Source organism: Aquarana catesbeiana, linkage group LG04, assembly GCF_042186555.1.
Source record: "Aquarana catesbeiana isolate 2022-GZ linkage group LG04, ASM4218655v1, whole genome shotgun sequence".
Lineage (NCBI taxonomy): Eukaryota > Metazoa > Chordata > Amphibia > Anura > Ranidae > Aquarana > Aquarana catesbeiana.
In genome coordinates, this window is record NC_133327.1 from 328,980,495 (window position 1) to 328,993,946 (window position 13,452).

General features: G+C 43.0%; 1 protein-coding gene across 1 annotated transcript in view; it reads right to left on the reverse strand.

The window, feature by feature from the left end:
* Positions 1 to 13,452, reverse strand: part of SYNCRIP (synaptotagmin binding cytoplasmic RNA interacting protein) — a 37,132-nt gene that overhangs the window by 3,127 nt on the left and 20,553 nt on the right. Inside the window, 7 exon segments of the mRNA XM_073626896.1 lie at positions 3,685 to 3,834; positions 5,431 to 5,636; positions 7,524 to 7,659; positions 8,020 to 8,196; positions 8,386 to 8,499; positions 12,460 to 12,567; positions 13,333 to 13,451. Of these exon segments, the coding sequence (XP_073482997.1) occupies positions 3,685 to 3,834; positions 5,431 to 5,636; positions 7,524 to 7,659; positions 8,020 to 8,196; positions 8,386 to 8,499; positions 12,460 to 12,567; positions 13,333 to 13,451 (1,010 nt within the window).

Here is a 13,452-nt window from a genome sequence, read left to right on the forward strand (position 1 = left end):
TAACAAAAAAAAATGTCAACTTCACTCTCTCAATTACAAAAAGGATGTTTTATAAAGTAAATGCTGTAAACTACTTTATAAGTGAGAAATTGACAACCTGCACTCACGCCTCAGATCAGCCCAAATTCATGCACCTCCACGCCTCAGATCACTGCCCCCCCCTGCACATCTGCCCCACCACTGTACCCTCCTTGCACATCTGCCCCACCACTGTACCCCTCCTTTCTCCTCCGCCCCACCTCCGTACCCCCCCCCCCCCCCCCCCCGGCGCTCTCTAATATCCCACCTTCTCATATGCCCCAACACTGTACCCCTCCTGCTCATCTGTCCCACAGCTGAAGCCCCTTAGCTCTTCCACCACTGTACCTCCCTGCACATCTGCCCCACCGCTGTACCTCCAGCTCATTTTCCCCACCGCTGTACCTCCAGCTCATTTTCCCCACCGCTGTACTCTCTTCTCATCCATTATATGTGTGATATGCGCACACTCGTCCTGCTGATTCACCTCTCGCATCCAGCCCACGTGCTTGTATGTGATGTCATATACAAGCATCTGAATTGGATGCGCAATGATGAGCTCAGGGGCATTTCCATGAAAGTAGTGGGCCTGCGTGCATGAGTTGGGCCCCTGCAGCTGAGAAAAAGTGAGGCGCCTTGCGACGCAGCAAAAAATTGGGTGTGATTTTACGGCAAGTGCAAAAGAAAAAAAAAATTTAATAAAAATAAATTTGATGAAGACCATTGAGGAACACAAGACTTGAGAGTTTGTTGTATTTAATTGCCAACCTATAGGAAGATTGGACAAAAAAAATTATAAAAATTGTGGGCCAGCATGCTTTTGTGACAAAGCAATACCAATAGAAAAACCAAAAACATAGGGGGACCCGTGTCCCTCAATAGACTAAAAAAAAAAAAAAAAAAAAAAGATTTTACCAAGTACAAAAATCTAATTCCAATGCCATTAAAAGAGGCCTGAACATCCACCTGGTAGAACTTGGAAAAGAATAGCCTGATGCTGGATAGCCCAAGAAACACTAATGCCTTAGCAGTGAGCACCTTAACAGAAAAACGGTGGAACCTCATCCATAGCATCATAAGCTTGTATGAGCTGTCTGAGCCACCAAAAAATACAAAATAAAACAAAACAAAAATGGTGGCAGGAGGAGCTGGTTCCCCTTTATGGGGACCATCAGCAATAACCTGAAATAAAACAATTGCAAAGTAAACTCACACCAGTTGCACTACAATGATTCTGGTGGACTGGAGCCAAGCAAAGGAATGGAAGAATGATGCCCTGGCTGGGGTGACAGGCCAAAAAACGACCTTAGAATGGAAGTTCCGGGTCCCAAACACTACTGTGTCCCAGTTTAAGACCAGAAAGATGTGTGTGTTTCTCTCTCTCCCTCCCCTCCCAAACAGGTTAGACGCTCGTCTTGCAGAACTGATGGCAACACTGCGAGTGGCAGTGAAAAAGAGGAATACTTTTAATCAGTCGAGAGGTTTTTAGATTGCCAAGAGAATTTAAGGTCTCACCGACTTACAGGGAGGACACATTTATCCCAAAGAACTTTTTAGGGTGAAAGTTGCAGGAGGGACAGAAAATCTGGACCCAGAGTCAAATCATGTACTACATCAGTCTGGAGTTATGAAAATCATCAGAATGCCCTACAATTCCCAAGGAAGGAGTTTCAAGAGTGGAACAGAATACACTACAGAGTCATCAGGACATCCACTGCCCGCATTTGAGGATACCTGTACCGTGAACATTATGTGCTCCCAACCTGTGACGTAGGTCCTGGAAAATCTTCCAAGTGCCGAGACTATTCCCCCAGGTCCAGGCACTACCAAATCAGTCAGCCTGCCAACTGTCTACACTTGGTATGTTAACACACAAGGTTGGAACATGAAGTTCTGCCCAAGACAGGATCCACTCTAACCCTTGTCATAGGGAGGCTTCCGATTGCTCCGATGGTAAATTGTACATCAGTGTCCTGACCCTCCAGTCAGGATGTCCAGTGGTGCAAGGACAAGATCGCCCCAAGATCCAGAATGTTGACAGATAAAAGTCCTTGAAAGTCTAAGTTCCCTGCACCAACAGGGTACCCAGGATCCCCCCCCCCCCCAACTTTATAGGCTGGCATCCAGCTTCAGGATTTTTCATGGGAGGAAGAAAGGGTTTCGGGTAGCAGAACTGAATTTGAGCCAGCAAGCCAGTGACATCTGCAAACAAGGGTCACTTCAAAACAAACGAATCAAGGACCTATCCCAAGATGAGAGGCTGTTGCGTTGTAGTCTGGAGTAGAAATAGGCAAATGGGACCGCACTGAAGGACTCAAGTAGGGGTATACCCCTAAAAGCTAAAGATGATTTATCTTTGACTTAAAGTGTTACTAAACCCAGGAATATGAAAATAGTTGATCTGTTAGTTGATCTGTATAACACAGTTACATGATAAACTGCACAGTTTCTCCAGTGCTCAGGTAGGAGATTTCTACTACACGCCCAACATGTGTGATGTCAATATCATGTGACCCGGCTATCTCCAGCATAAGAGACGCAACTGAGCATGTGCAAGTCTGCTAACCTGCCTGTATTAGCTGGCCTTCCCCAGATAGACAGTGCAGGAGGGGAAGGATCTGTGCACACAGGATAAAACAGCCTTTTTAAACAATGCAGATGATTGACCCCTTTCCACAGTGAGTATAACAAGCATGCTATGCTGCATATAGAGACAGATTTTACTGTTGTGGGTTTAGTAACACTTTGGGGAGGATGCAAAAAAAAAAAAAAAAAAAATAATATACACATACACACACTTTACCCATCCCAAATGGCAGGCTTGTATCAGTTTTGGGGAGGCCTACTGAACTTTTAGGGTCCTACCTGTCTCCCTAAAGGACATCTGTGAACATCATATGTGTCAGGGGATATATCAGGTGTCAGGGGAGCCTAAAACAGCCTTATAATTGGTGCTAGCACTTGTGGAAGCTTAAGGCCAAGCCTCAAGGTTTTATGCATATCAGATCAATAAGACCCAAGAGCCATCTGTTGAGGGCATTCTGCGGGGAAAGGCAAAAGTAGTACACTTCTGGAAAGGGCAACAAGTGGACCCACGTGCCCAAAAGTCATCAAGCTCTGCACATCCAGTCCGGCAGGGTCTGGGTATGATACTTCAAGGAGAGGCTGAGGAAAGGCCATGATGTAGTGAGGAATCTTGATTCAAGCAAATGGAAGAATAAAAATGGCTAGTAAAGATCGGTTAGACTTTACTCAGCAGAAAAAAAAAAAAAGGCATCCATCCTCCTAGGACACTAGCTAAATACAAAAAAAAAAAAAAAAAAAAAAAAAAGGAGCCACCCACCACGGGCATGCTGTGTGTCTGCAGTGCCCTGTACCTCTGAATGGCCAGCTAAAGAATGAAAAAAGGGGAATGGCAAGATCAACCAGGTACTTTAGATGGAAGATGTACACAAAAAATAGAGACTTTGATCTATACAATACACAAGACAATATACACAGAAAAAGATACGTAGGTTAACATACACTATAATAACGGAAGTGTATACAGAGATAAAAATTTATATAATATATATTTTACTTAGTGCAGGAGAATTCAGACCCAAGCGAGTTTGTTTTTATCCATCTAGTTGTTGTCAGATAACACGCAAATGCCGAAGAACTCACCTTTACTGCACCAACTCGGTCATCAAAATGAATAAAAGCATAATCTTTCAGTTTCTTGACTCTTTCCAGTTTACCAAACTGTCCAAAAGCTTTTTCCAAGATTTCTTCTGTAACTGTGTTGGCAAGGTTACGAACAAACAAAACTTTTACCTGAAATAGAAAGATCCATAGTAATCAAACTCCTGCTTCGCAAGTACAAATCTAATAATGATTATCCATGGACCGTAAATTTACATTTTCATTGGAATCAGCTGAATACTACAGTCAGGTTTTTTAAATACATATCCTTACTAGGAAGTATGAAATGTGTTCACCATAAGGGATGTTTAGGGCAAAGAACAGGCCAAGCAGCCTAACATACAACATACTTTGTTCCACTTTGCTACATACCCATTCAGCTCTGCATCTGTCTCGCTAGCATCCACAACTGTGCCCACCAACGCCTGTGTATCTATTGTACCCACTCAACTTCTGTATCTTTCACGGTCACCAGTCCGGTCTACTTTTATCTTGAACAGCAGCTCAGTTAAGTGGCAACACAGCCAATTATAAAAACACATGGCTAGATGCTTAGTCTAAAGCATATTGTGACCTACTGGTTCAATATCTAAAAAGGTGGCTACTTTTGATAGCAGCCAGCTGAACATTTCAGTAAACGGTCATTTTATCAAAGTAGACAAGCAGAATGAAGAAATGAATCTCTTCATAACCCGATACAGATAGTAATCAGTGTATTGCAGATATTTCTACATATAGACCAGATCTGACGCTATATAGGAAAAACAAATCTATAGGGTTTGTTCAGACTCCAGTGACTGTTTTGGGGACAGCATTACACATACATTTGGAATAAGAAGCAATAGAAATCTATAGCCAGTCACAGGCCAAATACTGACCCACCGAGCACAGATGTATATGGAGAAATTTAAGTCCATAACACTTTTAAACTGAACACTTTGCAGGGGTCAATCAGCCAAAAGCTTCATTAAGCACCCATCAGAACTAGCTTTCAAAAAACCTAGCCCCTTAAACCCCTTTCACACAAAGGCATTTTTTAAGTGCTAAAAATAGTGCCTATAAAATGCCTCCCCTGCAGCCCCAGAGTAAGAGCCTGAGTCCTGTTAGAAAAGTCCTGTAAACAGTATCTTTTGGGCAGTGCAGGTGCGGTGTATACACTGTTCCTCCACCTCCCCTGCCAGTGCAAAGCGCTTCAGCAGTGGCGCTTTGACCCTTTATTTGGCCGCTAGCGGGGGTTAAAAGCACCTTGCTAGCAGCCAAAAAGTGTCGCTATAACAGCGGTAAAGCGCCACTTTACCGCTAACGCCCCCCAACCCAAGTGTGAAAGCACTCTAAATGTAAACACATGATTCTGACAGTCAAGGTTCATCTTGTGCCCAGAGCCTGGATTCATTGTCAATACAATATACAAATCTGCATGCATAATACATTTAGGTGAATAGACTGGGGAATGGCTAAAACCTTTTAGGTTTTAGTAACTTGTATTTTTGGAGAGATTGCCCCCTTGCTTTCCTGCCCTTGTTTCAACCAATACCCCAGAAGGGAGAGGTTCAAGTAAAGGGGGACAGCTGTTCTAACACTTCCCTATTCTAATTACCACTGGACAGATTTTCTATCACTTGTTCCAAGGACACAAAAGCAGTGACTCAGAATATAACAAGTACATATGAAAGGTTGAGCAGCAAGTAGTACTTGCCTATAAGGAGTCATACGATTATTGCACGTTACCTTTGCCATCACCTCTGGATCAGGATCTTCAATAGGGTCTGCCCATTCCACAGTTACAACATTACCCCATACTTTCACTTTGCCACTCATTAGTCGACGCCTAGCCTGGGCTGCTGTTTTATGATCCTCATATTCAAGAAAACAGAAACCTCTATTCTTTTTCTTATCATCTGGTTGATGATATAATATAACATCGGTGAGACCCTCTGTGGGGATAGAAACATAAAAAGAGCAGTGTCAAACTGTGAACTAAAATATGATTACAATGTTTAACAGCCTTAGGTTCTTTGATATACAGGCATCACTTAAGCTGTTTCATGGTAGATCTTAAAAAAAACAAAAACAAAAAAAAACACACCACACAAACTGCATAGCCCATCTTGCCCTGGAGTTTGAACGGGTACAAAATATGAAAATAAAGCCAGCTACAATATACATGGGACAGTATAAATCCATCTGCCACATCTTCAAAATGGCACACATAATTGCTTGCCTATAATGTTCTCATGCTCCTGGAAGCCTTGCTATGCAAATAGCTGCTTCCAGCTGTAAAGGAAAAATATCTGACATAACCCTCATAACTATGCGTCAATGAAACACATGCAGAAGATTACAAAGTGCTGAGCTGAGGCACTTGCGTTGCATACCACCATTTAGAAGATGTAGCAGGTTTGCCTTAATTAGCCTGGAGGCAATATGTAAAATGCTGTATTCCACAGAAACAAGCTAAAATATTTCTCGATCTAACAGCTTTACAACAAAAAGGCTCACAAAGATAGGATCTAGTCACTGCTGATTTTAAATGAAAATCATGTGGTTATCGCAATTTATAGGACGATTACACAGGCAATGGCTGCAAAAGAGCACCCAGTGCCTGTGATCTGGAAGCTCTGTCAAAGCTCTTTCAGTAGGCTAGCCGCTAAATTGAGTATGATAGTACAGCCTGAATGTTTAACACCCAAAGAATACAAAAGCACTTACAGCTTTCATTCGCCATGGCTGGAGGGGACGTTCTGTGTTAATCAAAGTAGAAAACCCCCAGCTAGCATGAAAATCTCTCAAAAAAAAAAAAAAAAACCCCACACTATTAGGTAGCTTGCATTTAATCAACAAGGTGCTTAGAGAAATCTGCCAATGAGGCGAGAACAAAACCATTTAAACAAGATGTTTATTCAAATGAAACAGTAAGAGATAGGGCTCCTTCACACGGACGTGTATGGAGCCCGCTCTGCTCAGCAGGGGATCGCTCCGCCGATCCCCGCTGAGCAGGCAGATGACAGGTCCGTCGCAGACCTGTCAGAGCGCCGCTCTCCTCTATGGGGGAATCGGATGATGACAGAACGCAGAGTCCGTCGTCACCCGATCCGATAACGGATGTAAAAGTAGGTTTTTCCTCCGTTACCACTTTTTCGGATCGGAGCGGGTCAGATGTCAGCGGACATGTCACCGCTGACATCCGACGCTCCATAGGAGGTCTATGGAGGGTCCGTTCAGGTCCGCCTAAAAAACTGACAGGCGGACCTGAACAGATCGTCAGTGTGAAAGAGTCCATAAGAGGATTCTGTACCCAAGATGTAGAAATTTGTGAATACATATCATCCGTCTCTAGGCGGCCTATAAAGTGTTCCTTGCTGACCCCTCTTGCTTCAATACTAAATGACATGCCTAGTAGTACTACATACATCAGAACTTGTTTTTCTACAATCTGCATGCTTTAACCAGGGTCATCCAAAGTACCAAAGCAAGTTGGCAACATAACCAGGCTAACTAGCATTTTTTTTTTTTTTAGGAGGAAATCAATGGCATCACCCCTGTATTTCCTATGACCCTCAACCTTACATCTTTTTAACGCAGTTCCCCACTCTAAATGCAGCCAGCTAATTGGCTGAGCATGTAACGGATTAAACTTCAGCACTGCATGATCAGTGGAAAAACACCCTGCCCAACTTAGATGGCACTGGAGCATCAGAGTCTTGGAAGAGATATCAGTTAAGCGACTAGGTGTTCTTCCCCTGCCCAAAAAAACAAGTTTAGCATCTAGTTGCATGTACACTGTAGCTGGTTAAATCTCAAGGTAAAAAATAAAATCCTACCTGTGACTTTGCTAAATTCTTCCACAATTTGTTCCTTTGTTTTACTTTTTGGAATAGACCCAACAAAAAGTCTATTATTGGCAACGGAGATACATACACCAATGTGTTTTCCAGGGCGAATCTCATGGTTATTATACTAGATAAAAAAAAAAAAAAAAAATTAAAAAAAAGAAAATTATATATATATATACATACACACATATATATATATATATATATATATATATATATATATATATATATATATATATATATATATATATATATATATATATATACATACATACATATACACACATATACATATACACATATATATATATATACATACATATATATACACACACACATATACATATATATATATATATATATATATATACATATACACATATATATACACACACACACATTTTGGGGAACAAAATATACAAGCATGTTTACATAAATATTGCAAAAGAATTTCCTCTAAAACATCAAATATATCCACACTTACCAACTTGACAGCCTCTTGCGCTGCTTCTTTAGTACAGAACGTAACAAAGGCATAGCCCCTATTTAATCCAGTTAAAGGATCCATCATTAAACGAAGGTCCCAAATTGATCCAGCTTTTTCAAATAAGGGTACAAGCTCATCTTCAAAAAGGTCTCTTGGAATCTTTCCTACAAATATCTGATTTAAAAAGAATGGATATTGGATACACAAAAAAAACTGGTATAATTGCATGTTGGGCCCTGTTCACAATGGGTAATTAGTTGTGTTCTGCGTGTAGTGCTGCGGTACAGTAAAAGATGGCCCTGCATAGGGCACGCAGCTAATCACCCTGTGTGAATGGGGCATTACAGTAGAACACACTTTTACCTCCGTGCCAACAGTAGGCTGCTGTCCTGAGTGGATCATGTTTGGCGGTGGGCCGCCATATTTTCTTTGACCAGTTGTCACATCTAGAGTGTATCCTGTTCTTTCTAGAAGGGCCTGGAAAAAAAAAAAAAAAACACAAGGTATTCTGAACAAATGTTTCACAATGTGAGAACGCAAGCTGCCATTTTAACCTTTTAATCTAGAGCCACTTAAAAAGCTTCAATGTCTGTTCAAAATATAAAAGGTTGAGCTCTGAAATCAAAGCTTAAGTCCTGCATCCACCAACATCTCTGTACTGGTACATGAAACTGTAATGGGCCAAAAGAGACAGCAGACCAAAGTCTGACAATTCTATGGACTTTGAATATAATAGAACAAAAAGGTAGCAAAAAACAAAGTATGCCATTTTATGTGCCATCTCTAGGGGCAAAAAAAAACCCTGAATTTTTAAAATAGGCTCCCTGCTTATTACAGTAGAGAAAAAGTAAGCCCCTAATTAGCAACATGTTTACCTATATGGTCCTGTTTAGCACAGATAGTTGGAGAACAATCATGCATGCTTCATTTGTAGTGTTTTCCCAAATAGTCATAGGCCAAAACTTTAACACTGAACAACATTTTCCATTCCAAATCTTGCATTAAATAAACCAGTTTCAGTTTAAAAACCTATATATACACACACACACACACACTATAATTCTATTTAAGGATAAGCCTATATTTAAAAATAACAAATTACTCTTAATTCTGTAGTGATTTATTCTGCAATAACACCACACCAGGATAAAATGTATTGACCAGTCAGGCTGAAAGTCATAATAGGTCAATGGGAATGGGTGAGGCAGAGAATTAGGAGCAGGGAAAGCTCCAACACTTGCAGATGGTGTCAAAACAGGATAAAAGGACATTCAACTTTGACAAAGGTTTTTATGCAGCTACAGGTATAGCTGTGCAGGCCTAGGTGCGTACATTTACACTTACAGTTTTCCCTACTGCCCCCAGCGTCAGTTTTATAAAGAAATATGGGTGTTGTCACTGCTGACCTGAAAAATACTAGTTGTCTGGCTATTACAACAGCCCTCTAGCTTTGATACCGAGTCACCTACACAAACCACCATGTAGATCAGAAACATCAAAGTCCTTAAAGGGGCTGTAAAGGCAAGTTTAAGGTGAAACACCTGGCAGTGACCGTCCCCCGAGCTCCCCCTCCCCCCATTTTAATTACGTGAACCCTCAAACTTGTCCCATGGGGACACACCGTCTCTCGGCTGTTGATTGGCTAGATTGAAAGCAGCGCAGCCATTGGCTCCTGCTGCTGTCAATAAAATCCAATGACGCCTCAAAAAAGAGCCAAAAAGATTAGAATTGCATCAATGTTTAAACCCCCCCTCCTGCCCAGACCAATTTTCAGTGCTATCACTCTTTGAACAACAATTGTGTGGCCATACAACACTGTACCCAAATGATATTTTTTTGTTTTCCCACAAATAGAGCTTTCTTTTGGTGGTATTTAATCACAGCTGGGATTTTTTGCTAAACAAAAAAGATGGAAAATTTTGAAAAAAAAAAAAAATCATGTTTCATAGTTTGTTATAAAATTTTGCAAACAGGTAATTTTTCTCCTTCATTGATATGCGATGATGGGGCAGCACTGAGGTCCCCTGATGGGGCAGCACTGATGGGGCAGCACTGAGGTCCCCTGATGGGGCAGCACTGATGGGGCAGCACTGATGGGGCAGCACTGAGGTCCCCTGATGGGGCAGCACTGATGGGGCAGCACTGAGGTCCCCTGATGGGGCAGCACTGATGGGGCAGCACTGAGGTCCCCTGATGGGGCAGCACTGATGGGGCAGCACTGAGGTCCCCTGATGGGGCAGCACTGATGGGGCAGCACTGAGGTCCCCTGATGGGGCAGCACTGATGGGGCAGCACTGAGGTCCCCTGATGGGGCAGCACTGATGGGGCAGCACTGAGGTCCCCTGATGGGGCAGCACTGATGGGGCAGCACTGAGGTCCCCTGATGGGGCAGCACTGATGGGGCGACACTGAGGTCCCCTGATGGGGCAGCACTGATGGGGACACTGAGGTCCCCTGATGGGGCAGCACTGATGGGGACACTGAGGTCCCCTGATGGGGCAGCACTGATGGGGACACTGAGGTCCCCTGATGGGGCAGCACTGATGGGGACACTGAGGTCCCCTGATGGGGCAGCACTGATGGGGACACTGAGGTCCCCTGATGGGGCAGCACTGATGGGGACACTGAGGTCCCCTGATGGGGCAGCACTGATGGGGACACTGAGGTCCCCTGATGGGGCAGCACTGATGGGGACACTGAGGTCCCCTGATGGGGCAGCACTGATGGGGACACTGAGGTCCCCTGATGGGGCAGCACTGATGGGGACACTGAGGTCCCCTGATGGGGCAGCACTGATGGGGACACTGAGGTCCCCTGATGGGGCAGCACTGATGTCCCCTGATGGGGCAGCACTGATGGGGACACTGAGGTCCCCTGATGGGGCAGCACTGCTGCCTATTGCTGTGTCACTGGCAGGGGGCACAGATGATCACCGTGATCGGGACTGATGTCCCCTCTCACAGCCGCCAGTGATCGGCTTTTTTTTTCCTCCTCACACTGTCAACGCGAGGAAAAAAAAAATAGCCGATTACCGGCTCTGTTTACATCACATGATCAGCTGTCATTGGCTGACAGCTGATCATGTGGTAAGGGGTCAGGACCGACCCCTTACTCTGATCTGTGATCAGGCGAGTCTCAGACTCCACTATATTCTTTATAGTGGAATAGTGTACCACAACTCCAGTGTCTGCCAGATCTTTCTGGAGGGATCGTGCAGTCAAACGTGGGTTTTGAATTGCTTTTCTCACAATCCTGCGAGCTGTTCTGTCTGATATTTTTCTTGGTCTTCCAGATCTTGCTTTAACTTCCACTGTTCCTGATGACTGCCATTTCTTAATTACATTCCGAACAGAGGATATTGACATCTGAAAATGCTTTGCTTTCTTATAGCCTTCTCCAGCTTTGTGAGCGTCAACTATTTTCAGTTTCAGTTTTCTAGACAACTGCTTAGAACAGGGGTCTCAAACTGGCGGCCCACCAGCTGTTGCGGAACTACAAGTCCCATCATGCCTCTGCCCATGGGAATCCTGATTGTAACTGTCAGCCTTGCAATGCCTCATGGGAATTGTAGTTCTGCAACAGCTGGAGAGCCGCCAGTTTGAGACCCCTGGCTTAGAAGAACCCATGGTGCAGATTGTTGGAGCAAGGTCAGATGAGTATAGCCATTTAAAACCTTTAAGATTGACATCACCTGGTCTTCCCAGACGATGATTGAAAACAATCCATGACACTGGCAGGTCCCAGCTTTGCAAAGGGGGCAGTGCATGCTATAAATTCTGCAGGGTGCCAAAAATTTTGCAGACACCATTTTTTGTTTTCTGTAATTTTGAAAGTGTAAATGATGGAAATAAAATTAACTTTGACATATTATAAGAATGTCTAATCTGTAATTTGATGCCATTTGGAGATTTTTCAATCTTTCCTTGGCTTCGTTATGCACATTAATACACATTTTTACCTGGAGTGCCCAAACTTTCGATCACCACTGTAGCTTGTAGACTAACTTTCACAAAGACCAAATAATTTACACTGATTTGGGTTATTTTTTACCAAAGATATGTAGCAGTATAAATTGACAAAAATGTATGGGTACCCCCCAAAATAAAAAAAACGCAGAGGTGATCAAATACCACCAAAAGAAAGCTCTATTTGTGTGAAAAAAAAGTGTCATATGGCTACAGTGTTGCACGACTGAGTAATTGTTATTCAAAATGTGAGCACCAAAAGCTGAAAATTGGTCTGGTTAGGAAGGGGGTTTTAAGTGCCCAGGGGGCAAGTGGATAAAGGATAATTTTACATGCAGTTTATTTAAAATTGAATACAGAAAAAAGTATTTTCTGTGACGCAACTGTTTAGTAAACAGGTAAATTAAGCCAACTTAAGAAGACGCAAGCAAGTGCAATAATACAAAAATTACAGAAACAAAATATCACATACCTTAATCTTGGACTCATCTGGTCCTTTGCTAGAATCAGCAACTTTGGTCCCTTGTTTCTCTCTCTGCCTATAAGTTTTCATAACTCCACATAAAAAGGCACTTTTATTCTAAAGCAAAAGACAAGAAAAACAACCCCATCACAAAAAGCCTCACTGAAATTCAAAACTTTTCATCCACTAAAACCGAGAAAAATTAGGAACTAATTTTTCAAACACAAACTTTTTTTTTTTTGGTGAAAAAACACACTTTACAGCGGTAGTAAACTGAAACCCGTACAAAGTCCATGTGCACACTTAGGGCTCTTTCACACGGGACGGATCCATGACAATCCGCCCCGTGAACATCCGCTTGCTCAGCAGGCATCGCTACGCCGATCCCTGCTGAGCAGGAAGATGACAGGTCTGTCTCTGCACACTGTGCAGCGACGGACCTGTCAGAGTGCCGCTCTCCCCTATGGGGGATCGGATGATGACGGACCGTAGAGTCCGTCGTCACCCGATCCGATGACGGATGGAAAAGTAGGTTTTTCCTCCGTTACACTTTTTCGGAGCGGGTCGGATGTCAGCGGACATGTCACCGCTGACATCCGACGCTCCATAGAGATCTATGGAGGGTCTGTTCAGGTCCGCCTAAAAAACTGACAGGCAGACCTGAACGATCCATCGTCAGTGTGAAAGAGGCCTTATAACTACATTTACAAAGAACACATGGGGCACAACAGGTTTGAAGCCCCCCTACCTTTTTACATTAAGAAGTTATCACCAGCAGCAAACTGACAATGTGTAATCACTGCAAATCAACAAAACTGACACGCTTTCCCACTGGTGAGGATATCCCAAAACAAGTCATGTTTCTCATGCTAGCACACTTACCTGTACATGCGAGAGATCACTGTCCTTAAATTGCTGAAGTACAGCTAATGCACCTTCTTCATTGAATTCCTTTAAAGCTTCAATTGCTCTTTCATCTAGATCACTATGCGCAACTAAACC